Source organism: Diplotaxodon limnothrissa, linkage group LG7, assembly GCF_057381915.1.
Source record: "Diplotaxodon limnothrissa isolate DT_005_m linkage group LG7, D_limnothrissa_male_GT1.1, whole genome shotgun sequence".
Taxonomy (NCBI): Eukaryota; Metazoa; Chordata; class Actinopteri; order Cichliformes; family Cichlidae; genus Diplotaxodon; species Diplotaxodon limnothrissa.
This window is the reverse complement of record NC_140602.1, coordinates 52,452,745-52,475,863: the sequence shown is the minus strand read 5'-3', so window position 1 is coordinate 52,475,863 and position 23,119 is coordinate 52,452,745. Positions and strand designations below refer to the sequence as shown.

The 23,119-nt window shown below is 42.2% G+C and overlaps 1 protein-coding gene across 3 annotated transcripts in view; it reads left to right on the top strand.

Moving 5' to 3' along the window:
* rapgef1b (Rap guanine nucleotide exchange factor (GEF) 1b) overlaps positions 1–23,119 on the top strand; it is a 47,703-nt gene that overhangs the window by 8,692 nt on the left and 15,892 nt on the right. For all 3 annotated transcript variants that reach the window (XM_085359915.1, XM_085359916.1, XM_085359914.1), the window contains exons 2-11: positions 14,834–14,979; positions 15,523–15,701; positions 17,733–17,889; positions 17,983–18,071; positions 18,164–18,322; positions 18,832–18,882; positions 19,464–19,578; positions 20,840–21,020; positions 21,369–21,875; positions 22,899–23,101. In XM_085359915.1, coding sequence (XP_085216041.1) covers positions 14,834–14,979; positions 15,523–15,701; positions 17,733–17,889; positions 17,983–18,071; positions 18,164–18,322; positions 18,832–18,882; positions 19,464–19,578; positions 20,840–21,020; positions 21,369–21,875; positions 22,899–23,101 — 1,787 coding nt within the window. The remainder of the gene's footprint in view (positions 1–14,833; positions 14,980–15,522; positions 15,702–17,732; positions 17,890–17,982; positions 18,072–18,163; positions 18,323–18,831; positions 18,883–19,463; positions 19,579–20,839; positions 21,021–21,368; positions 21,876–22,898; positions 23,102–23,119) is intronic.

The window sequence follows — 23,119 nt, the reverse complement described above, 5'->3', positions numbered from 1 at the left end:
TTCCACAGTTGGAAAAAGATGACACAAAAATGTGTTATTACGGATTAATATAGAAGTAATTACAAAGTTGCATTTAATTTTCTTTTTGTGTATGAGTGATTCAAATCTCTCTAGTACAGTTTAGACGACCGCTGCCTAATTATAAGTGTCTATACGTGGGCAAGTCTTGTCTTTGTAAAGGACACGTCTGTCATCCAAGGCTATTTTTAAGAAGCTACATTTGGACATTTTTCACAAAGTTTGGTATGCCAGGGTGCATTTGATCTGTAAGATTAAATATATTATGTGGCATCTCTCTTTCAGTCTCATCCAGTGCTGTGTTTGTGCACAAAGTGTCAAGTGGATGACGAGTGGCCCGCTGCACAGACAAGATCGGCTTTGTGCGGCTCTCTAACATGGAGAGCGTGGTACCACTCCTTGCTGTTGAGGCCATTTACTGTTTCCTGTGCTTCTCTGCCTCTCTGTATCTGTCTCTGTCTTGTGCTCAACAGTGAAGTGATCGGTTCTCTTGTGGCTGTTTGTCTGTGTGTAGGATCGTTCTCCTATCTCAAGTGCTTTATAGTGCCTGTTTGGCAAGAGGCAAACAGCTGCCGTTCTCTGAGAACTCTGAATTCATTCTCAGCAGATCACAGGGGTTTTTTTAGCTGTTGCAGTGTCTCTGTTCTGGTGCTGCTTGATGTTAGAGATACTGACAAGCTGAGTATTTATAGCACTTTGTGCTTCTTAGTCTATCGGTTTCACCCCAGGTGAACCTGCCGCCTGCCACACGGTCTGTCTCACTTTACTGAAAGAATCGGTTCAGAAAGCTAGCTTTAAATGGATCGCTAAAAAATGCAGTAAATCGCTGCAGCCCGAAGGTCAATTGAAGGATCAGGCTGGTTTGAGCATGTTTGTGTTGGGTGGTTGTGTATCGCAGTGAGCTGCTTTGTGTCGTGTGTGTTTGTGTAAATGTGTGCGTCTGTTAGTGATGTGCTATTAGACACCACCTATTTTTATAAGGTAAGTTGTTATGTGGGGGTTAGTTACAGAGTCCAGGCTGCTCTGTGCTGTGAAGAGGGGAGGGAGACGAGGGACAGGAAATCATAGCAGTGACTTAGGCGTCAGCGGGGAAGGAACAGGAGGGGTACCCAGGATGGTGTGTAAGTGTATGTTGTGTGAATTCCGCTCCCCCACCCCGCTATTAACCCTTTCCATCATACTGCCCCTGCCCTCCAGTAAAGCTTTAGCGTGCTGCTCTGTGGCCTCGTTTGCCTCTCACATCACATTAATGGAATCATTAGCTGATACTGCTATGGATTCCTAGATGACAAAACCATCAATATCACAATTAGGTGCTAAACTAATGATTTTTTTTTTCCGTTGTAGATTAATCTGCTGATTATTTTCTCAGATAATCGTTTGTCCTTCTGGAAATGGGGGGAAAAATCACTACATTACAAACTAGATCTTAAAATAGCTGCATATGTAAATAAAAAGGAAAGCTACACAGTAGCCAGAGAACAATTCTGAAACCTGGTTTTGTATATTTTTCAGTTTCAGCACTGTGTTATGTGATGTGCTGATGTCCTCTGGCCTTAACACAGTGTGCACGAGATGTGAGCCCTATGCACATGGCAGCTTTTAACATGATGTTTCTAGATTTTGTAGCTAATTTCTGTTTTGCTCAGGGATTGGCAATATTGCCGCAACTTTTTTTGGGGGGGGGATAAGAATAAATCAATCCTTATACTGCTTCATGAACGTCCTGCTCCCCCCGTGCTTCACACTGCTCTCTCTCCAGTATTAAGGCTGTGCACTGGCTGAGATGAGATTGCTTCTCTTCAGGATGTTTGCCGGCTGGCTATCCTTTGTCCACCATGCTGCCGTCTGTTTGCAAAACGTTACGCCTCCCAGTGCATCTAATGAACATCGTGCTAACTGCATCACTACCGATCATGCTTTTGCTTTGTACGTGAAAAGCTGGACAGTTTAAACAGTGCGATAATTTATTTATTTATTCAAGCCCTTTGTCCCCTTTTTGTCACCATTTTCCCTTTTTTAAATTAACAATTGGGTCAGCAGAAGCTTCCAGCATGTTTTTTCTGTGCGTTGATGATGCTGTTGAAAATCAGACCTTAAGGCATCCCCTCTGCCACCCTTTGTTGCTCATGGTTGAATAGTTTGGAGAACCTTTGTGTTTGTGACTGTGGATGCTGGTGTGGGTTCCTGCGCTCTGACACAGAGGACAATTGAGTCAACTAGACCTTAGGGCTCACTCCATAGCTTTCAGTACAACCTGTATGAAATTCTCTGCCAAGCGCTTCCATCAAATAGCTCCATTAGCTCATCCCCTGCCTGCCATTAATACACAGACCCATACTGAAAGCATCCAAGAGTGAGGATTATCTAAATACTCATAATATTGCATAGCCAGTACTAGGGCTGAACGATATATCGCATTTGCGATAATATCGCGACATGATCAAGTGCAATTTTCTAACCGCAAAGGCTGCGATTATACTCTGGACATGTCCAAATTCATGGGCTGCATCCTCCTGAGGCCGCATTTGTAGACCGATTACGTCACAGCGACGCGCCGAAGGCTGTCCAAATTACTACCATATCCCAGAATTCATAGCGCGGCCCAGCCAAACTCCAGTTTCCAACAATGGCGGCCGCTACTAAGTTTTAAAATTACTCATACTAATCTTTCTGGGTCACAAAATAAACTTTTAAAATATTTTCAGGCGAGAAAGTAGTTGTGTAAACATCAAATATCTGCTCGGTTTATCAAGATATCCCATATTTGCAAAAGTGCTTCGACGTTTTCAGAGGCGTCTGCTACCCACCAGCTCGACAGCTAGCCGGGAGCTCGAGGGTTACTGATGCGGCCGAGAACGGCACAACTCCCGGCACATCATTTTCAGATCACCGCGGAGTTTCGCTGCTCGGGTTAAACGTAATATATAAGTCACTTAGACAACCTAAAAATGTTATTGTTGGGCTTTTTTCAGTGTTTTGTTTGTTCGTGAGTAAATCGGTTTGGCTGAGATTAAAGTTATTAGATTAGATAAAATAAAACTTTATTAATCCCCCGGGTGGGTTCCTCCTTGGTTTTCACACAGCTGACTAAACGTCAAACAGAAAACTTATTAAACAGAAGTATGAGACAGTCGAGAATTTACGCCAGTGTCTGGTTATATTTTAGATAGCAAGAAGCAGACGGCCGAGTTTATTAAACTCCACCGAGACAGCGGTGACGCTAATCAGAACTAGCCTTCTGATTCAGAAGGCTAGACCGTCCAATTTCACGCCTTTAAACTTTAAAGGCGTGTTTGTGTGTGTGTTTATACAATTGCTATTATGTTTGCACTTTATGTGTAATGTTACTGACTGCAGAGATCAGTAAGATGTGTGTATTTTTTATTTATTAGTTTTATTTATTTAATATTATTTTTTAATTGAATGACTGTCTAGTAGTTCACAGATGTCGAAAAACTGAGTGTGGTAAAGCCACTGATTTTGTTTATGTATATTTCTGCAATCTGCACATTGTACTGACTTTCATTTTAATGTTTACACCAGGGTTCCTTGTCAGCACTTTATGCTCAGATGTTTGTAAGCTAAAAATAAACTATTGTGTATGTTCAAATATACTGTTGTGATTGAAGAAGTTAAATAAAAATGTCAGTCATCAATTCATGCATCACCTCATGTCATCATAACAGAGGTCTGTCTTCCAGGAAAGAACAGTTTAAAATTAATGTAATATAGTATTGGCCATACTATATGATGTATTGCTTGTCTTTGTTTAATAATACAGAAGACAAAGACCTTAAAAAATAATCGCATATCGCATCGCAATCGCAATATTGGGGCAAAAAATCGCAATTAGATTATTTTCCATAATCGTTCAGCCCTAGCCAGTGCAGTGTGGTATTATCCTTGAAGCATATACAGTGTATTGCAATAATTGTTTTTAAATGAATCATACTATTGTGAAGGAAGCGAGTCAAAGTGAGTGAAGAGGATAAATGAGTGTGTAGCGTTAGTCATAGATCTACAGAGTGTGGAAACACAGACGAACAATGTGACAGACATTATCAGCACAAAGTAAGTAGAGAAGAAGAAATGCTATCAGTAATGAACCACCTTCCTATTGCAGCAGCAGAGGGGAAAAGGTTGTGTTAGCTCCAGAAACACAGAGCTTTGGAAGATTGAGTTCTGCTGGCTTTATAGTTAAACAGAGGAGGCATTGAGGCTCGAGACTTGTAAATGTTTATGCCACCACACAATACGCGGGCCTAATGGTCCCACCCTCTTCTGAAACGCCACCACCAGGCTACACAGGACCTGCATCAGTTAAATAGCATACAGCCTTAAAATCCACCCAGCGTCTAATCAAAATGATCAAACATTCCTTAAAAGCTACTTAACCAGAGCAGTTAATGGAATGACTCACTTTTGACTCATGCTGTGTTAATAGCTTCATTTACAGAAAAAAAGACTTCCTTGAGCGTATCTGCAGTGAAGTCGGGATCGTGGTGGCGTTGCAAGTCTTAAAGATCTGTCGCTCTTGCATCCAGAGTATACAAGGGTTACACACTATTACTGTGACATGTATATCTTATAAAACTAAGAAAAAAAGCTGTTTTACGTGCTGCAAAATATACAGTTATTACCAGTCTTTAAGCAAAGAGAGCTGCATGAATGAACTCACTGACTTGCAGCATGCCAGCATATCCAGAGCTCCACACTGACCCACTACCCTGAATAATGTTACACATCATCTACCGCATCTCATCTGCAAGCTGTGTAATTATGGAAGCGTGCATAGTCTACTCTAACCTCGGTAGCCTTAAATGTAGATGTGTTAATTTAAGACTTTTGTTTTGAGACTATACCACTTTGTTTCCCATCATTGTTCTGTTTCAGAGTGTGCGTGTGTGTAAAATACTGCCTCTGAACATTGCTTCAAGCTACTTTTCCATGAAGGATGATGGATTGAGAAGTCAGTGAATAGCAGATTACTATCTGTTTCAAAGTGGGTTTAAGATGCACAGCTCATTTCAGATCACAAACAAACAGACTCAAGAATGCAATGTGTCACCAAGAGATTAGGCTGGATTTTTCTGTTTCTTTTTGTGGCCTAATGTGACATATTTTCCTCCCCTCTCTGATAATTAGTTTCAGGTTACTTTGTAGATTCTTCACACCTTTTCTTTTCTTTCTTTCTTTCTTTCTTTGCCATTGTTTGTCATATTGGGAATCAGATCGTATCTGCATGTTTAGTGTTATCCTATGCCTTTTCTAGGCTGCCGTAACTCCAAAGTGACAAAAAAAAAAGGCGAGAAAGTGGGAGAAGGTGCTTTTGATATCTTTTTATCTCTGCAATCTTGTGACTCATAAGGGTAATGATGCCTCTCTTGCAAAGCAGGAGTTTCCCTTTATAGATACCGATTCAGATATAGATAGTATTCTTAATCATAAGCCTATTGTGTGCTGTCTGCTTAGATCTGAAAGCAAATTGCACAAACAGTCAGGAAACAGGAAAGAGACTGTCTTTTTCTCTTTTTTTGTTATTGTTGCCCTGCTGTCTGTTGTTCACTTGCTCATCTTCATGTCGCATACAGATGACCAGCCACAACCTCTCTAAACAGATCTGATTAGCTTTTTTGTGTTATAGATGTGCTTTATAGATTGCCTGTGTTTGTGCGGTCATGCTCTGTTAGCCACGGTTGACCAGGCCTTCTGTTACCATGCAACGCAGCACCCAGAGCACCTCCATCACCACACTGATATTTGCTCCTGACCAGTGACCCATGGCTGGTGGGGTTTGCGTTCCTGGTCACTGACATACTGAAGGGCATGCTTATGCAAGTATCGGCTGAGGCGTGCTTTATTGAAACAGAGATTGACTTGGGAGGGGATAAAAATAAGCGTGTACTTTTGTGTGCTTAGAAATGAAACGTGATAAATGCTTTGCTTTGGTAAAACGAATGTGATGTAATGTGAGAAACCCATTTGAGTTTTGTCGCTCCAGTTTTTGTGGAGTAATTGAATTCTACAAATGAGCTGGAAATGTATCACTTGAGCAAAGTATTCATTTAAATATAAATTAACTTTGAAAGTGTCTCATCAGTCTGACAGCTGCAAATTGGTTGTAGTTGGTGGTAATTCTTTTTTGTAACTGTTCTTATGCCAGTTCAGTTTTTTGTTTTTTTTTTTCTTGCCCGTTACCTTTTATTTTGCACTTCAGAATTCGGTTGAGAATTGAATGGCCAAAGAAATTTATCATTTATAATTGCATTGCACAAGCAGAAACGATCTCCCACGTCTCATATGCTCATTTGTTAAGTGGACTGCAATAGACTCGAGCACTTAGTATCTGTATCTCATTTACTTGCTGGTTGAGTGGATTTGATGATCTCGGCCTCACTGTGGCTCCTCGTCGTTGAACTTCATGCTCAAACAGCACAGCTGGTTAACTATGGACTCCACCATTGCACTTCCTCTGTTACTTTTAAGTTAGCTGTTAGCCAGTGCCTCATTACTGTACTGTGCAAAAATTCCTCATTTCTTTCTATTTTGCTTCCAGGTGGACTTGAGCAACAGTTCTCCAGGCATTCTGAGGGTCTTTCAGAGTTTTTCTTTGACTGTTTGGCCTTCTTTGCTAATTTTCTGTCCAGTCCAGTTAAGCCACATGACAGACAACTTGACAAAAAACAATTTTAACTGTCTTTAGATACTCTGTTACTAGCAGCCTATTGCAACAACACATAATGTATTCCTTTATATTTAGTTTAATCTATTAAAAATGCCAAAGATAAGAGTTTGACAGGAATAAAACAGTATTTTTTGCAAGAAGGTGTTTCCAGAAGAGCTATCAATGAAAAACATGGCATAACTCAGCATGACATTCAGTGTCCTTAAAAACAAGTGGAGGACAAAAGAAGATGTGGAAGGCCTAAATAACTATCTAGAGCAGATGAACAGTATCTGAGCATCAAGTCTTTAAAAAATAGAAGACAAAAAAACAGCAAAGACCTGAAACAGGACCCGAGATCTGGCTATTCAGTTCATCTACCTGCTTTGGTGAAGCCTCATCAGAATTGGTGTCAGTGAAAGTGTGGCTGTCAAGATGGAACAAGGAGAAAAGACTGGGGAATGCCAACTTATGCAAGAACTGGAATAAAACTCAGTGGAAGCACATCATATAGAGTGATGAATCCATATTTGAAATGTTTGGTTCAAGTCATTGTCAGTATGTAAGAGGAGGTTAGGAGAGAGGTGCAACATAAGCACATACTGCCGTCTGTAGAATATGGTGGAGGCTCTGTCATGTTTAGGAGCTGCTTTTCAGCCAGTGGTGTTGCGGACCGTGTCCAAATTGCTGCAACACCATCTGGAAAGCATTTGATTGGCAGCAGCTTCATTTTTCAACATGACAGTGATTTCAAACATGCTGCCAATGCAGTAAAACCATACCTGGATAGAAGAACAGACAATGGAACGATATCAGTCAGAGCCTGAACCTCAACACTGTTAAACCAGTGTGGGATCATTTTGATAACAACATAATCTAAAGAGCTTAGTGTGTTCTTCAATGAGTCTGGAGATCTATTCCTGAAGACTACTTAAAGAAGTGGCAAGAAAGCTGTCTAAGAGAGTTCCTGTTGTGTTGAAGAATATAGGTGCTCATAACTAATGTGAACTTAAAGTTAAGAATTATATAAATTCTGTTTTTGCCTTATATATAGTATTTTTGTGCATCTTTAAACAATAAATAAATCACTGCATTTACTTCCCATTTTTCCAAGCAAAATATGAAGAGAATGAGAGGTAGCTCAGACTTTGTCACAGCACATACCAGACCTTCCTACCTTCGTCATCCTTGGACTGTGGCTTGACCTGCAACACACCCACCCACCCACATACACACACATACACACACAGAGCCTGTGGTTTCCTATAGCGCTGCATATTAACTGTGGATATAAAGAGGATTCCTATTGAAAACTGAACACCGCCAGCAGGAAATAACCACTACAATGGAGAGAATAAATAATTCACTAAGCACTTAAATATTTCCTGTTGAATTTTTCTCTTTCCTCTCCATTTTTTTTCTCGCTGCTGTTCATCTTATGTGCCTCAGGCTAGCATCCCCCCCACCCTTTGCTCCACAGCAGGTCTTACTTCTTGTTCCGCAGTGTAACAGACAGCAGTTAACACTGTTGTCATTTTCATAGGTAAATAAGAGCTCAATGTAAGCAGAGTCGCTTATAAACAATGACATGGCTATTTACGTGTATCCCATATGGTGGGTTTCTGCTTAAGTGTGCCAGATTCTTTGTCTTTATTTAAAGAAGGCTGCGTAAACAGTAACAGCTATAGCTTAAAAGGAAAGTGGGATTAATGTGCATCAATTTGTAGAGGCTCTTTTTTTTTAATCAAGCATATTTGTGGCTGTGTGTATTTTTATATTTATGTGGGTGAGAGGAACATACCTATGTTAGATCTACAACCCCATCTAATCTTTGTAAAAGGGCACTTCTTATAGAGAACTCATTTATTTACATCAAATGCAGGGGTAATGTCATGATTCCATGTGACTTACCTTAAAATAATTTTTAAAAAGATATTTATGGGCTTTTTAACTTTTATTATGGCATGACAATTTAGAGTTTACACAACAGCTAGGAGAGAGCATAAGGGAACATACACAGCAAATGAACTGGGGTAGATTTGAACCATTTCCAGTTTGCATTGCAACTTTTTAGCGAGTGCAAAACAGCTGCAATGCTGTTTAGCAAGTATTCAGCGACTTTTTTTCCACACAATTTGCCATCTTCTATATACATTACTGAGCGCTGCAATCTGCTAGTGACCCAAACAATTGCAAGGAGGCTTTCAGTGCAGTGCTTCATACCTCTGTGTGACAGTTTCACCTAGCAACTGCAAGCAGCCTCCTACAACTATTTGCCAACCAGCTGGGGAATACACCTTTTTCCCAAGTGACCAACGGTTACTAGGGGGTCTATAGACCAGTTACTGGTGTTTAGCAATCAAGACATAATGTGGATTGCACAACACTGGACATTATATTCTTCATTTCCAGTTAACACTTGTACAGCTGCTGTTATTGTGTATATATTTATTTATATTTCTTCATACATTCTTATATAGTTCTATATTGTGTATTTTGTTGTACAGTTATTTTATTTTCAACTTTAATTTATATATTTTCTCTTATTCTTTCCCAGTTAAATTTACCCTTCATTCTAATTTGTGTTGTACAGTTATTTCATTTTTAACCTTAATTTATATTTTATTCCTTCCTAGTTAAATTTACCCTTTTTAATTTTTCATATTTATTTCCTATCTTATTCATAGCCTTTTCCTTTTTTGTTTTCTTTAGGTCACGAGCAGTTGTCCAAGCATTTCACTACATATCGTACTGTGTATGACTGTGTACGTGACAAATAAAATTTGAATTTGAAATTTGAATTTGACAATGACTGGTAGCAATTTCCAGCAACTGCTCATAACTGGTCATGGATTATACATTTTACCTCAGTGAACGGTGGTTACCATGCTAATGCCAGCTGGTTTTTATGCCTGTGATTGGGGCCATAAGAACATGGATCCACACCAACCAGTTTTCGGACATGATGACAGAGTAAAGGTTTACCAAACTGAAACCTAAAGTAAGCTGACAGTCACGATTAGGTGTTAGTAATGGCACAGTTCTTAAAGCCTGTTGGATGTAACGCTATAACCGGTGACAGTTTGGTCAGATGACAGCTTATTGAGTTTATTAAGACTGTCCCAGACAGATGAAAAGATGCCCCAGCTAGCAAATCAAGTTAACATTGCTGGTACTGTGGGTCTTTGCTTCAAAATGTGTGCAACAGAAATGCCGTTATAAACTCAAAAGCATATTAACATACTGATGGACTGAATGAGTCCAGTGTGAAGGCTATGTATACATATACTTGTAGGTTTTATCTCTCAAGGAGTCTGTGTAAAGCAGAAAAAGAACTCATTTTTGCAGTTCATTCATCCTCTAAACATTTTCTATGCACACTTTCAGATCAGTTTCCCCCCCCCCCCCCACTTACCTTTTTCATATGCTGAACAGCTGTCACACAGTGACCTTTGTGACTCTCGTAGCGGTCGTCTAACAGGCTAAACACGTCCGCAGAGGAAGGTTTGGGGACACTTTCACTGAGAAGCTCCTCACTGAAGGGGTTCAGCAGGAGGTGACAGCTGTACATGTAATTAAGCACAGCCTCATCTCTGCTTTCCACCCTGTTTCGTCTTACTCTAAGCCTACAGGGCCAGTGAGAAGGGAAGAGGCCACCAGCTGTCCTGTATTGATCACACCTGTACTGAGCAGCAACCACATCAATCTGCCAGCCCGTCACACCCCGACACACACACATATGGCACCAGTCGTCATGATCAGCAATACAGAACGGGATTTTTTTTTTCTAATTTGGAAAATAGATAAATAAGATAAGTACAATTAAGAAACAAGTTGTTTCATAAATTGCAGTTTTTCACACTACACAGACTGCCATTAATAGCAGGGGTGGAATTAACCTCCTCCCACTCAGAGATACTGTATTATAAATAGAAAGGGGAGAGAGGAAAAAAAACCCTCCTAATTTAATAATATTCAGTTTATGAGGAAGCAGCATTTCAAACACCTTCAGGTATGTCTTTTTGTCTGACAGCCTGTCAGGATTCCAAATAAAACTGTTTATTAAAAAAACATTTGCCTTGCGATTTGGGAGGGTCATGAGTTCAAGGAAGTTTTTCAAGATATTAATCACACTGATACAGAATCATGTTAGCCTGGAGGGATTGTGCTCATAGCTATGGTTCATGTGGTGAGGCTGACAAAACCCTAGACTGGCTGCCTTTCCAGGTGGAATACTAAATAAACTATTTCTTATTCTAAATGAAATGTTCCTGGACAGCAGGTGTCTGTGGGTTGCCTTAGGGCAGCAGAATTAAATGCAGAGGTCTTTTCAGGCTCCAGCAAATAACAAGCGAAATATACACAAAATTAATTTGCGGTATATTGCATCCACTTACCTCTTTTTGCCAGAAGCATCCATAAATTTACACCCTGTGTGTGTGTGTGTGTGTTTTTTTTTTTCTGTTTGCTTATTGTGTAACAAAGCCCTCAGACAATTCAGCAGCTAGAAAGCTCCCAGGGAATCTGTTAACACCGCAGAGCTGGATGAGAACTCTCCCAGGCTTTGTTGAAGAGTTGTTCAGACTCAAGTGTTTGCTTTAAATGTCCCCAAGGCCTTTAAGAGCAGCAAAGTGTCTGCAGAGTTTAAAAGCCTCCAAAAAAGATGTTTACTTGTTAAATCCTTCGCTATTTAGTCTTAACAATGTCATTTATAGTCATTTTTTCACATATCCTACAGACTTGGATTTTTGCTACCAGAACTAACATGAACCGATTGTCATAAGGTTTTTACCACCGTGGCGTTCACATGAACTGTGAACTCATCGCACTGGGGATTTTTTTTGCGGGAGGTTTACGCGTAATTGTGAGTTTGCAGTGTGACGTGAGGGTTTGGGGGTTGTTTGGTTTCAGTTCTTCAGGGGACTGAAGCATTTTACAATGTAAGAGATAAACCAAGACTTTTTTTTTTATGGAAGCCTAACCCACTTTGATGTTTGTCAGTTAGGCTCTGCTGTTTTATTTTTTTTAGTTTTTACTTTTCACTAAAATGGATATGGAAGCCACAAATAGAAATCAACAAAGGCAAAGCATCACATATTAAATCTTCAAATTAATTCTTCTTCTTTTATCCCCTTGGTCTCTCAAAGCAGTTTTAAAGTAGTAAAAACACAAGTATTGGCTTTGAAGTAACATTTGAAATGGTGTAAAGCTGCGTAGATTGATATGTTGAAGACTGGAACCAAATTGTAGCTTTTAAAAATTGTTTAAAGCCTTCAGTATAGCGGTTGCACCAATTACTTTGATCTGCAAAATGGGGTCCTGGGTCCCCAAGGTTGGGAACAAGGTTGGTTTTATAGTTGTTGAGACATGATCCAAGTCCCAGTTTGGCCACTTATGTGCTCATCATAAATATGCCTAAAAACCTGAGAAAATAGAGGCTGGAAAATGTGTTGCATTTTATGTAAAAAGTAAAAACTGGCAGAAACTCTAATAAGGTGGATCATGGGATGCTTTGAAGTCTTTTTAGTGACGGTAATCTAACAGTGCCTCAGGTTGTTCGAGGGTTAAGTGCATAAATGTGCTTCCATTTGGACTTATTCATGGCGCTTGGGTGTTCGAGGTGCAGAAATGAATAGTCTCCAGTCTCAGTTTGGCACTGAGACAGTTTTACTGTTTTCCAGGCTGCCAGAATCTACGGGTAGCAGATGACAACAGTATTAGCGCCTACACAACTTCCAATTTTATCCCACCCCAAAACGGTTTAACTGTAAAGTTTCTTTCACTGTTTTGTTTCGTCGATGACTCGTCAGATCTGTCTGAGACATTACAACCAATGACATCATAATTCTGGCCAGCAGCAGGCAGGAAGCTGAGGAGAGGACCTGGCTGTGCACTCTCTCACAGAGGAGGGGAGGGTGGATACTTAAGGGGGGGCTGCATGACTGTAACAGAGCACTTCACTGTGTTCTCCCTCTCTCTCTCATGCTTGCTGACTTTAACAGTGTCCATTTCTTTCTGTTGATGATGTCATTTTCATGCTGAGCCAGACTTCCAGTTCTTTCTGCTCCCAAGAACTAAAGAGGAAAAAAAAAGACTGGGTTGAGAAGTGAATAGGGGAGCGGAGGATTGATGGAACCAGCCCTGTGCGCCTGATAAACAGCTGAGCCTCGGGACCGCGATGTGGCGTCTGAGGTCACCAGCTGTATCGATCGTATGCACTCATTGTGCTCGTGTCATTGCTTCTCAGCTCTGGGGCTGGGACGATGCTGAGTTGCAGCTGTAAACGTGGACACAGCTCTGTGTAAGCTGCAGTTGAGTGAGAGGGTGCAGCGTTTTTGTGAAGTCCGACACAATCCCCTGTGCACGTTCCCAGATTAAGGGGATTCTGGGCGGGGGGGCGCTGAATTTATATGAAGGCTGATGTGCAATCAAAAACATACTCACTACTCTACATGTAGTCTGTGACTCTGTAAAGCGAAGTCCAGCCAGGAGAGTGTCTTGGCTTGTGGCAAAACTGACTTAACACTGTATGTACAGCCTCGGGGTGTAAAATAATCTCTCACGCTAGCTGTGCTATTCAGACCGTGCTCTTCTGGAGCTCTGAAGGACTACATCACCCCCTGCGGCGCGACTACAAAGTGTAGATCCAGACAGCAGTGCAGATGAGAAGGTTGTCCCTTCCTGCAGGGTCTTCATCGCACCGAGTGACTGCTCTGTCTTCTTTGATAAACTTGTCTTCCTTCTCCTTAAATCCTGCCCAGCTGACTAGACGTTGTTATTTCTTTACTCCACTGACTGTGTGAAATGAAGAGGCACAGCATACCAATAAAATATGCTATCTCTGTCACACGGTGGCATGAATTTACTCTCTCCCTGGAAACAGCCGCTCATGAAGTTACATTTGAGTTAGTTTGTTTTTACCCCAGGAAAGCAAACACGTTGAAACATCTATATGTGATTGATTCAACCGATTTGGATATTAGAAACTGGGTCAAATTCAGATTAAAATTGATGAGCAGTCATGAAAGAGATTTCCAGCAACTCTGCATTTTGCTCAATCCTCTCTCTGCGACACGAATAACTTACTAATGCTTGCCCCATCCCGAAAAACAAATTCACCTGGAGTTTTCTTTTTTCTTTTTCTTTTTTTTTTGTGTGTGAAGCTGGGATAAAAATTTTAAAAAAATCCGCGTAAGAACAAGAGACAAGGGGTCACGCATGCCTAATCTCAGGAAATGCTACGGCAGCCGTTCTCACCAACATTTTTAATGAGAACACGAGGCCGTCCTTGGCCGTCCTGGCGAACTTTGGCTTTGCGCTGGGTGTAAAGGATGACGGGGATTAGAGATAGAACAGTGGGGTGGATGCTTGCGTGTCGTGTCGATCAATGGTGCAGATGAAAGCACGGCCTCTCTGGAAGTCTGGTTTGTGGCTCTTTCCTGCTGTTGATTGCTATTCTGCAGTCTTTTTGGTTGTTTTCCTTCACGCTGATGGCCCCAGAATGCCACATCCCGCCGTTGCGGCGCTCAAGGGAGATTAAAGCAGATAAAGGTGTCATTTTGTCACTGATAAAAACCCACACTCGTCATGTCAGCTCCCACTGCTCTTATTAGTATTTATTTCCTGGTTCAGCTTCACATAGGAGGGGAGAGACAAAGAGGTGAAAGGACAACATGAGGGAGCACCTTATTTATGTTAAGGCTCTGTTAATCCTGGGATCAACTAAACCCTCACTGCTATGAACTAGTTGGAATTCTGCTAAATAACTCATCTATTATGAAGCTGCTGTCTCTGTAATCCTGTAAAGTCATTTTCATCTCTGCACTAACTAGCAGAGGCACACTCGTCTGCTTTGGCCTGGTCTCCCTCACATCTGTACAAATAATGAGCTGCTAGATGAGCTTGAGCAGCAGATTTGTGTTAGCATTAAAGACTCCAGTTTTCCCTTTTGGAGTCTTGCTGGTGCTCAGCTCCTGACTTGAGCACCACTGTGTGATAGTGATATCAGCACTTCACTGAGCTTGTGCCATCTGCTTACATCTAATTTCTATCCTCAAACCCCCTTCCTCACCCCCCACCTCCCCCTTGAGAATCTCTCCTCCGTAACTGACCATTCAACTTCCTGTGTTTTCCCACTCTCGTCCACAGACTCGCAACGGTCCCATCTGTCCACTATCACCATGATCCTGAAGGACAAGTTCCACTCTCCCAAGATCAAGAGGACTCCATCCAAGAAGGGCAAGCAACTGCAGCCCGAGACAGCAGCCAAGAGTACTGAGAAACCTACTAACAAGGTGTGTGTGTTTGTGTGCGCCAGCAGACATGTGTGTATCGTGGGAAATCCAACGCTTTCCCGCCTATTCCGTGTATTTGTTTGCCTCTTTGCGAGGCGATTGTTTTCCTGTCAGATGTTTTGTGCTCCTCTATTCCATTGTGTCCGCACGTGGGTTTCCCTGCTGGTTCCCACAGCCTCCCAGTCGCTGTGGCGGCTGGCTGTGCTTCAGCAGGTGTCTAAACCTATAAAGGCGCGAATGGAACCGCGCTGCGTCGTGAATGAACTCTGTTAGCTCTTAAAGGCTTTTGGTGTAATGAGTATATTCCTCAGCAGTCCTGCTGTGAAAGACTAGAGAGGCTCAAAGAGCTCTTTGCAGGAGCACCAAGATCACTCAAAGCCACATCACTTGATAGATGATGCTTTGAACTGTGAGCAAACCACAGGAGTAGCAGACCCAATGCACAGAGCCCAGACTAAATAGTAACTATTTACTTCTCTTATAAAAATGAACTTTGCAGTCTAATCCTGAGACACTGTTTTGTGGTTGTGGGTTTTTTTTTAGAAGGTTAGTAGGCTGGAGGAGCAGGAGAAAGAAGTGGTCAGTGCCCTGCGCTACTTCAAGACAATCGTGGACAAAATGGTCGTGGAGAAGAAAGTTCTGGAGATGCTTCCAGGCTCGGCCAGCAAGGTGCTTGAAGCAATCTTGCCCCTGGTGCAGGTAGAGGCACGGATACAGCACAGGTGGGTAATAGAAAATGTAGGTCAGTGTTATAATATTCTTTCTGCAGTCTTTTTCCCCACTTTAGATTTATATTAGTGACACTGTATCACTTCTCAGTTTATTCTTATTATTCTTGCCTCTCGAAGCAGCTTGTAAAGTAGCTCGGTCACATGTTCAGACTAGAAAGACGCTGGCTTCCTGTCAGCGAGGAGCTTGTGAAGATTGATAAGTTCACAGGCTCCCCTCGAGGCTCCCCCGATTCGAAATCTGAAGTTGTATAAGCTCACATCACTCGCTGCCCTCTCTCTCTCCATTAACACATTTCTTTTTGTGGAACAGAAATTAATTTCAGCTTTGAGATATATCAGCCCGTAGCACGAGTCAGTTTGCTTTATTTCCCCTGTGTGTTTGTTGTTGTTGTTTTTTTAAAGTAAGCCCAGCTACAGTTTTTTGTGGACAGCTTTTGCCAGGACATGTTGAAACTTCTCTGTCTTTGTCTTTGTGCCTTTTTTCTCACCCATCGTTACAGATGAAGTACGGAGGTCAAAGGTCAGAGCACTGTGTTTAGAAGCAGTTGATGGATTGTTGCTGGAAAACTGAGCAGCAGCCATATTTTAAGATTTGAACTCAATCTTACCGAGTCCAAATCTCGACAGATCCCAGTAAAAGTTTACATTATAGTTACTTTACAGCTCTAAGTTTAATGTCTTTTGGCAAATGAGCTACAGTAAGTAAATATTGTTTCATAATATTAGCTGTTAAGTTTCCATTTTAGCGATTAAAGGCAAGGCAAGGCAAGGCAAGTTTATTTGTATAGCACAATTCAACAACAAGGTGATTCAAAGTGCTTTACAGAGACATTAGAAACAAGAACAAATAAAAAGCATGATTTAAAATTGATTAAAACAAGCAAATAAACTAACTAACTAATTAACAAACAAACAAACAACAGTATATAAAATCAAAACAGATAAAATCAGAACAGTAGATAAAATCAGTAGTTAAATGTAAGTTTTGAAATTTAAGCTTAAAGTGTGGATTTGGTGCTTTATTCAAATGCAGCTGAGAACAGGTGAGTCTTCAACCTGGATTTAAATAAACTGAGTGTTTCAGCTGATCTGAGGCTTTCTGGGAGTTTGTTCCAGATATAAGGAGCATAAAAGCTGAATGCAGCTTCTCCGTGTCTGGTTCTGACTCTGGGAACTGATAAAAGACCGGATCCAGATGACCTGAGGGATCTGGATGGTTCATACTGGGTCAGGAGGTCATTGATGTATTTTGGTCCTAAACCATTCAGAGCTTTATAGGCCAGCATCAGAACTTTAAAGTCTATCCTCTAAAACCATTTTTCCGTTGGCTACATGTGTGGTATATTTGGTTTCAGGGATTTAATTTAATTTGAGTCAAATAGATGTAACTCCAGTGAGAGTTAAGTAGAGAGCTTATTTGCTAAAACTGTATTAGTATATACAAAGTCTAGTCAGCCACATGAATTATAATCACTCTAGATCTCCTCAGCTCTAGCGTGATCTACGTCCCATACTTGTCCAATCCACCATCTCCCTACTTCTATAGCTTCAGTTCTCTCCCACTCGCTTAAGGACTAAGCCGTGCAGAGACATTGGAAGGATATTCCTGCACTGTGAATCAGTCGCTGCGTGTTGGTACAGGCCATTGCCACACCTTAGTGTTAAGTCTCAAAGTATGATTTGCTAAATGGTGAAACAACACCCACTTCCCTACACTCTCCTGTTAGCTCTAGCAGCCTTATTCCTAGCCTCAAGCTTGTAGCCTAAGCAATTCCAACCAATCCCCCCCCCAAAAATGTTTGTTGATAGACAGTAGATAGAATGTGTCTTATTTCTGTGATTTTTCTCACTTGCAGCCTAACATGTTCCCCCTCCTCCTTCTCCTTCTTCACGCCTTGCTGTTGTGCCCTCTTGGATCATTCTCCTTCCTCACTTTTGCTCTCCCCTCCTGTGCATGATGTGCGTCGTATCTGTACTGTACACCACCGACCCCCCCTCCGAATTCCTCTTCTCGTCAAACAGTTCGGCGCTGTCATCTTGCCACAGCCGCGTATATCAGAGTTTGGCCAACCTTATCCGCTGGGCCGACCAGGTGATGCTTGACGGGATTGACTTGGACGATAAGGAAAATGTGGCTTCTGTCACCAATGTCATCAAAGCGGTGCTGGATGGAGTAAAGGTATGGGCCCTGTGCTGAAAATGATGTGGCAGTGTGCTAAAGTGGAGTTTTCAGAGGAGACTGAGACTGGCTGCGTTGTCTGTCTGTGAACAGGAGCTGGTGAAGCTGACCATAGAGAAGCAGGAACAGCCGTCACCTACCACACCTAATAAACCAGCAGCACCTGCTGTCACAGCCGAGAGGTGAGCGCAGAGCACACTCGCAGGACTACGAAGATTCAGGCGCTCCGAGTACGTCCCGTCACTCAATCTGCTTTTTTTCTTTACGTACGCAGCAGCGTGTCAGCAGAGATGCCCCTGATAGATCGGGAGCAGGAGGTCTCGAGTAAGCCGGCTCCGGCAGCCGCTCCTGTGGAAGCTGCCCCTGAAGTACCAGACGTGGAAGTAGCACCTCCCAAACCACCACTACCGGAAGCCAAAATGGCTGAGCTCAGGTGAGGGTGAAAGCGCTCCAGCTGCGGGTGTGATATTGCGGATTGTCTGTGTTTAAGTGAGCAGGGCTACAGTATCAATACTTCTCCCAGCTGAGCAGACGTTGCTGAAGCGTTCGCTGTGGCGATAAAGTCCGTAGAAACCAAAGGATTTCCTGTCGCCTTATTTTTGTCTGGTAGCTTTGAGGCTGTGCGGTCAGAGGTCACCGAAACTATTTTGTGACCATTTGTACCGTCGCCACAAAGCATTTATTCGTTGCAGCTGTTTCAGTGTAACTTTTCTTTATTCTCAAGTTGTTTCACGAGTAACAAATAAGGAGTAAAGGAAGCTTTTGTGGAATTCAAAGGGGTTTTCTTTGAGGTTTGAACTATTAACACTTTTTATACTCGAGCCTTAAAAATCTGAATCAGTAGTTTGTTTGTTGCTCTTCCTTCCTTACTCTCTCTGCTGTGTCTGTCATTTTTTTTGTATTTATTTATTTCTTTTCCCATTTTTTGGATTCTGGGAACAGAGCACAGTTGAGTGCCGAGGCTGGCCAAAGGAGACCCTCTCAGAAGGAGAAGTATGTTAGCCCCATAGGATCATCTGTCTCCATAATAACATCCCACCCCTCCCCCCTTCCCCATAAAACTTCTGGATTGGATGAAAGTGCTTTTTGATTTGCATGGTTGCGTTGTTTTAAAGTTTGTGTCATCCTGGGTATTCCCTGAAGACCTTCCCATCCAATCAGAAGACCGCCCAGTGCATGAGAGTGTATGACTGACCCTATGAAGTGTCCTTTTTCGCTGGCCTCCATGTCATGGTCGCTTCTGTTCGCTCGTCGCCTCATTTGGATGATATTAACTCACTAAGAGAATTTAGGTTTGACAAGCAGGAGAGAGCCTAACATGAAACACTCTCACTTTTCATCTCACTCTCCAGAGGAGGGATGATAATGTGTGTGTGTTCATGTATATATACATCTTTTTGTTGTTGTTGTTTTTTATGTGTGTGTGTGTGTGTGTGCGCATACATGTCAGGAACCGCGTGTTCTGCGTGCTTGCCTGATTGACCTTTTTTTAACTTTGAGACAAAACGCTCATTGTTCCTGTTTTGCTTTCTTTCTTTTTCTTATTCTGCTGTTCTCCATTTATCCGTCTGTAGTCCTCCACCAGCTCTTCCTCCTAAGAAGCGACAGTCAGCCCCTTCACCTACACCAGTGGCAGTTGTCGCCCCGATGAGCCGTGGCTCCAGCCTCCCGTGTAGTGACCACAGACAGGTGAGGCTTTAACGTCCAGTGACCTACAGTACTGTGCAAAACTCTTGAGTCACCCCTCATTTCCTTATATTTTGCTTCCAAGACACCTGAATTTCTTGTCATTTTGAGCATTAGTTCTCCAGACTTCCATGGCTGTTTTTTCACTCTTTTTCAATCCAGTCCTTGTACCTGACCATTTTAATATGAATAGTTTTTTGTTTTGTTTTGCTCCGTTTTTTTAAGGCATAAAATAGAATTTTTGGTTTTTCACCAACAAGGTGAGTCCAAACATCTATTAGTTGAAAACCTGGTGTGGAGTATCTGAAAGTCGTGTCCTTAAGAAATAAGAAAGAATCCAGTAAAGACCTGAAACAGTACCCTGCCATTCAGTTCATCGGTCTGCTGAAGTCTCATCACAAATGGTCTCAGTGGAAGGATGGTTGTCAAGATGCCATTTATAATGAAGGAGGACAGGGAGAAATGGATGCCACGTTACACAAGAAATGGACTGAAAATTAGTGGTAACATGTCAAATGGGGTGATTAATCCAAATTTGAAATTATGTATTCCAGTCGTCATTGGTATGTACATGAGAGAAGGTCACAAGAGGTGAGGGTCTACAGTCGTCTGCAAAACATGTTACTGCCATCTGTAATGGTTTGGGGCTGCATTTGAGCCAGTGGTGTTAGAGATCTTGTCAAAGCAGATGGAATTATGAACGCAGAAAAGTGCAGTCAGATTCTGATCCATCAAACAACACCATCTGGAAAGCATCTGATTGGCAGCAGCTTCATTTTCAGCATAACAACGATCCCAAACACACTATCAGTCATGGAGTCCAGACTTCAACTTTATTAAAGCAGTGTGGGATCATCCTGACTGAGAATGCAACAAAAGGCAGCCAACATCCAAAGAAGAGCTTTGAATGTCCTTTGAGAAGCCTGGAGAACTATTCCTGAAGACTACTTAAAGAAATCAGAAGGAAACTTTGCCAAAGAGAGTTCAGGCTGTGATCAAGCATATCAAGTCATATTGTATATACTTGTTCAAATTGTACAACCTCCATTTTTGCTTTGTGTACTGTATTTTCATGTATGTTTGCACGTTTCAATAAATCACTGCACCTGTTTCCCATTTTCCTACAAAATACCAATAGAAAATAATGGCTCAGGACTTTTGCACAGCACTGTATTATAGCATCCCATTAGTTTACTTTAAAACCTTAAATGCAGTAGGTATTTGTAGGAAGTAAACTAACCTTTCAGTGTCTCTGCAACAACAGGAGTATGAACAGGAGTTCCTTCAGAGGCGTTTCTCTGGGGGAAGCCACTCGTACGGTGGCGACTCTCCCCGTCTTTCACCGTGCAGCAGCATGGGGAAACTCAGCAAATCCGACGAACAGCTTTCTTCCATAGAGCAGGACAGCGGGCAGTGTTCTCGGAACACCAGCTGTGAGACGCTCGGTAAGAAGTCCAGCTATTCAGCGCTGAATTGCTTATTTTATTTCTTATGCTGGTCAAATTGCTTGCACAAAATACTAAAGATGGGTGCATATTTAAATGTTAACAATGTACAAAATCAGGAAAAATATGTGCTTTTTTTTGCACAAATAGTTGACAGAAAAGTAAAAAAAACAGTCAAAAGTTCAACTGTGAGGTAATTATGCTGTGTTAGCTCCTGCTATTATAATTGACTAAAGGGGGTGGGTTCCTTAATATTTTCAACACTAGTTGTTGATGAAATATGAAGAACTAAATAAAAAAAAATAAAATGTAATGTAAATAAAAATCATCTTCTCTTTATCTTTGCAGACAACACAGATCACTACGACCCAGATTATGACTTCCTCCACCAGGACTTGTCAGCTGGGGAAAACTTGCCCCCAATACCAGTTGGGGGGTGCCTCAGCCCCCTGCCCGAGTCTCACAGCGAGTCCTCTTCCCCCGTTCCTGGACAGCACCCCTCGCATCCACGCTTCAGCGCTCCCCCACCCCAGCACCAAGATTACTGGACCCCCCAGCCCAATCAGTCCTCCCGCATCAGCGCACCCCCTGCCCTGCCGATGAAGAAGCGGCGCAGCACCCAAACGTCGTCCTTCTCCGACAGTGGTTCCAGGGTGCTGTACGAGCGATTCCCCTCGCAGTACGACAACCTGTCGGAAGAGGAACTTCATCCAACGCCACCGTTCCCCCTTTTCACACCCATCTCACCCATGCCCCAAACAAATGGGGGCGTGTTTGTTTCCCAGTACGTTGCCAGTGAGAATGCAGATGTCCCCGCCAGCCCACCGCCACTGCCAGAAAAGAAAAGCAAACACAGTAAGTGAGGGGGGGAGAAAAGGGGCAGGAGACATTACGATGCAGCTGTTAGGTCTAGAAAGAAGGACGACCTTTAAATGAGTAAAGTAAGATTAAAGGTTAAAGACTGAAGTCGAGATTTGGAAAAGGACGCTCAGTGCACTTTGTCATCCACTTGTTGCACCGCGGTTTATGTCAAGGAAATATTCCTCTGTGAATAGAGGCAGGAAGTGAACACCAGGATGTGCTACAATGGGTTCGGCTCCAGGGGCACAGAGGGCAGTGGATGGTCACTTCCTCGCCCGACTGCTACATCACTTCCTCTCATGCTACTGTATTATGTCATTCCCAGCAGCAGACTGCCCTTCCTGCTTTTTTAATCACATTCCAGAGTCCTGGTTGATGTAAAGTGCAGTATATGCACACTACTGTTAACCCAGTGAGAATCACTATATAATAAGGTTTGTGTCATTCGAGGAGCTTTGTCAAACCCAGGAAAATAACTGATGATGTCATAGTGATGCATTCATGGGCTTTAGAACATTTTTAGCAAAATGTCTGAATCACCAGGGTGTTAACCACGCAGACGGAGTTTAATGAAAAATGTTATTGTGTGGTTGCCCAACACTTCGCTGTGACACGCTTACGTTTTTTTTTCCTTTTTAGATCTCCTGTATTTTATATCTCCCATCTTGCATGAGCAATACTGATTATTTACACTTGTTATAGACGTCAAGGTTAATTTCAAATTGTATTACTTTACAGTAATACAGAGAAAATCACAACAGTCAAATGACCCCCTATGAGAACGCTCTTGGCAACAGCTGGAAGGAAAAACTCTGTTTTAACAGGAAGGAACCTCAAGCAGAAAGAGGCCTATGGTGGGGCAGCCAGCTGCTGTGACTGGTTGGGGAGAGGAAGATGAGACAAAAGACGCACTTTGGAAGAGAGCCAGAGAATAATAATAACTATTTTTTCTTAAAGTTGGAACCTTACGCAAAATAAACAACACGTTTCCTAATCGAATCAATCTCTTTCCTCCAGTCCTTCAATACATGCAGTTTGTGGAAGACTACTCAGAGCCACAGCCCTCTGTCTTCTACCAGATGCCGCAGAGCGAAAGCATCTATGAACAGCGCAACAAGCGCTTCCAGGAGGTCTACGGCTTCAACGACTCCTTCAGCAGCACCGACTCAGTGCACGAGCCGGTGCAGCCCCCGGCTTTGCCACCAAAGCAAAGACAACTGGTAAGAGACATCTCTACT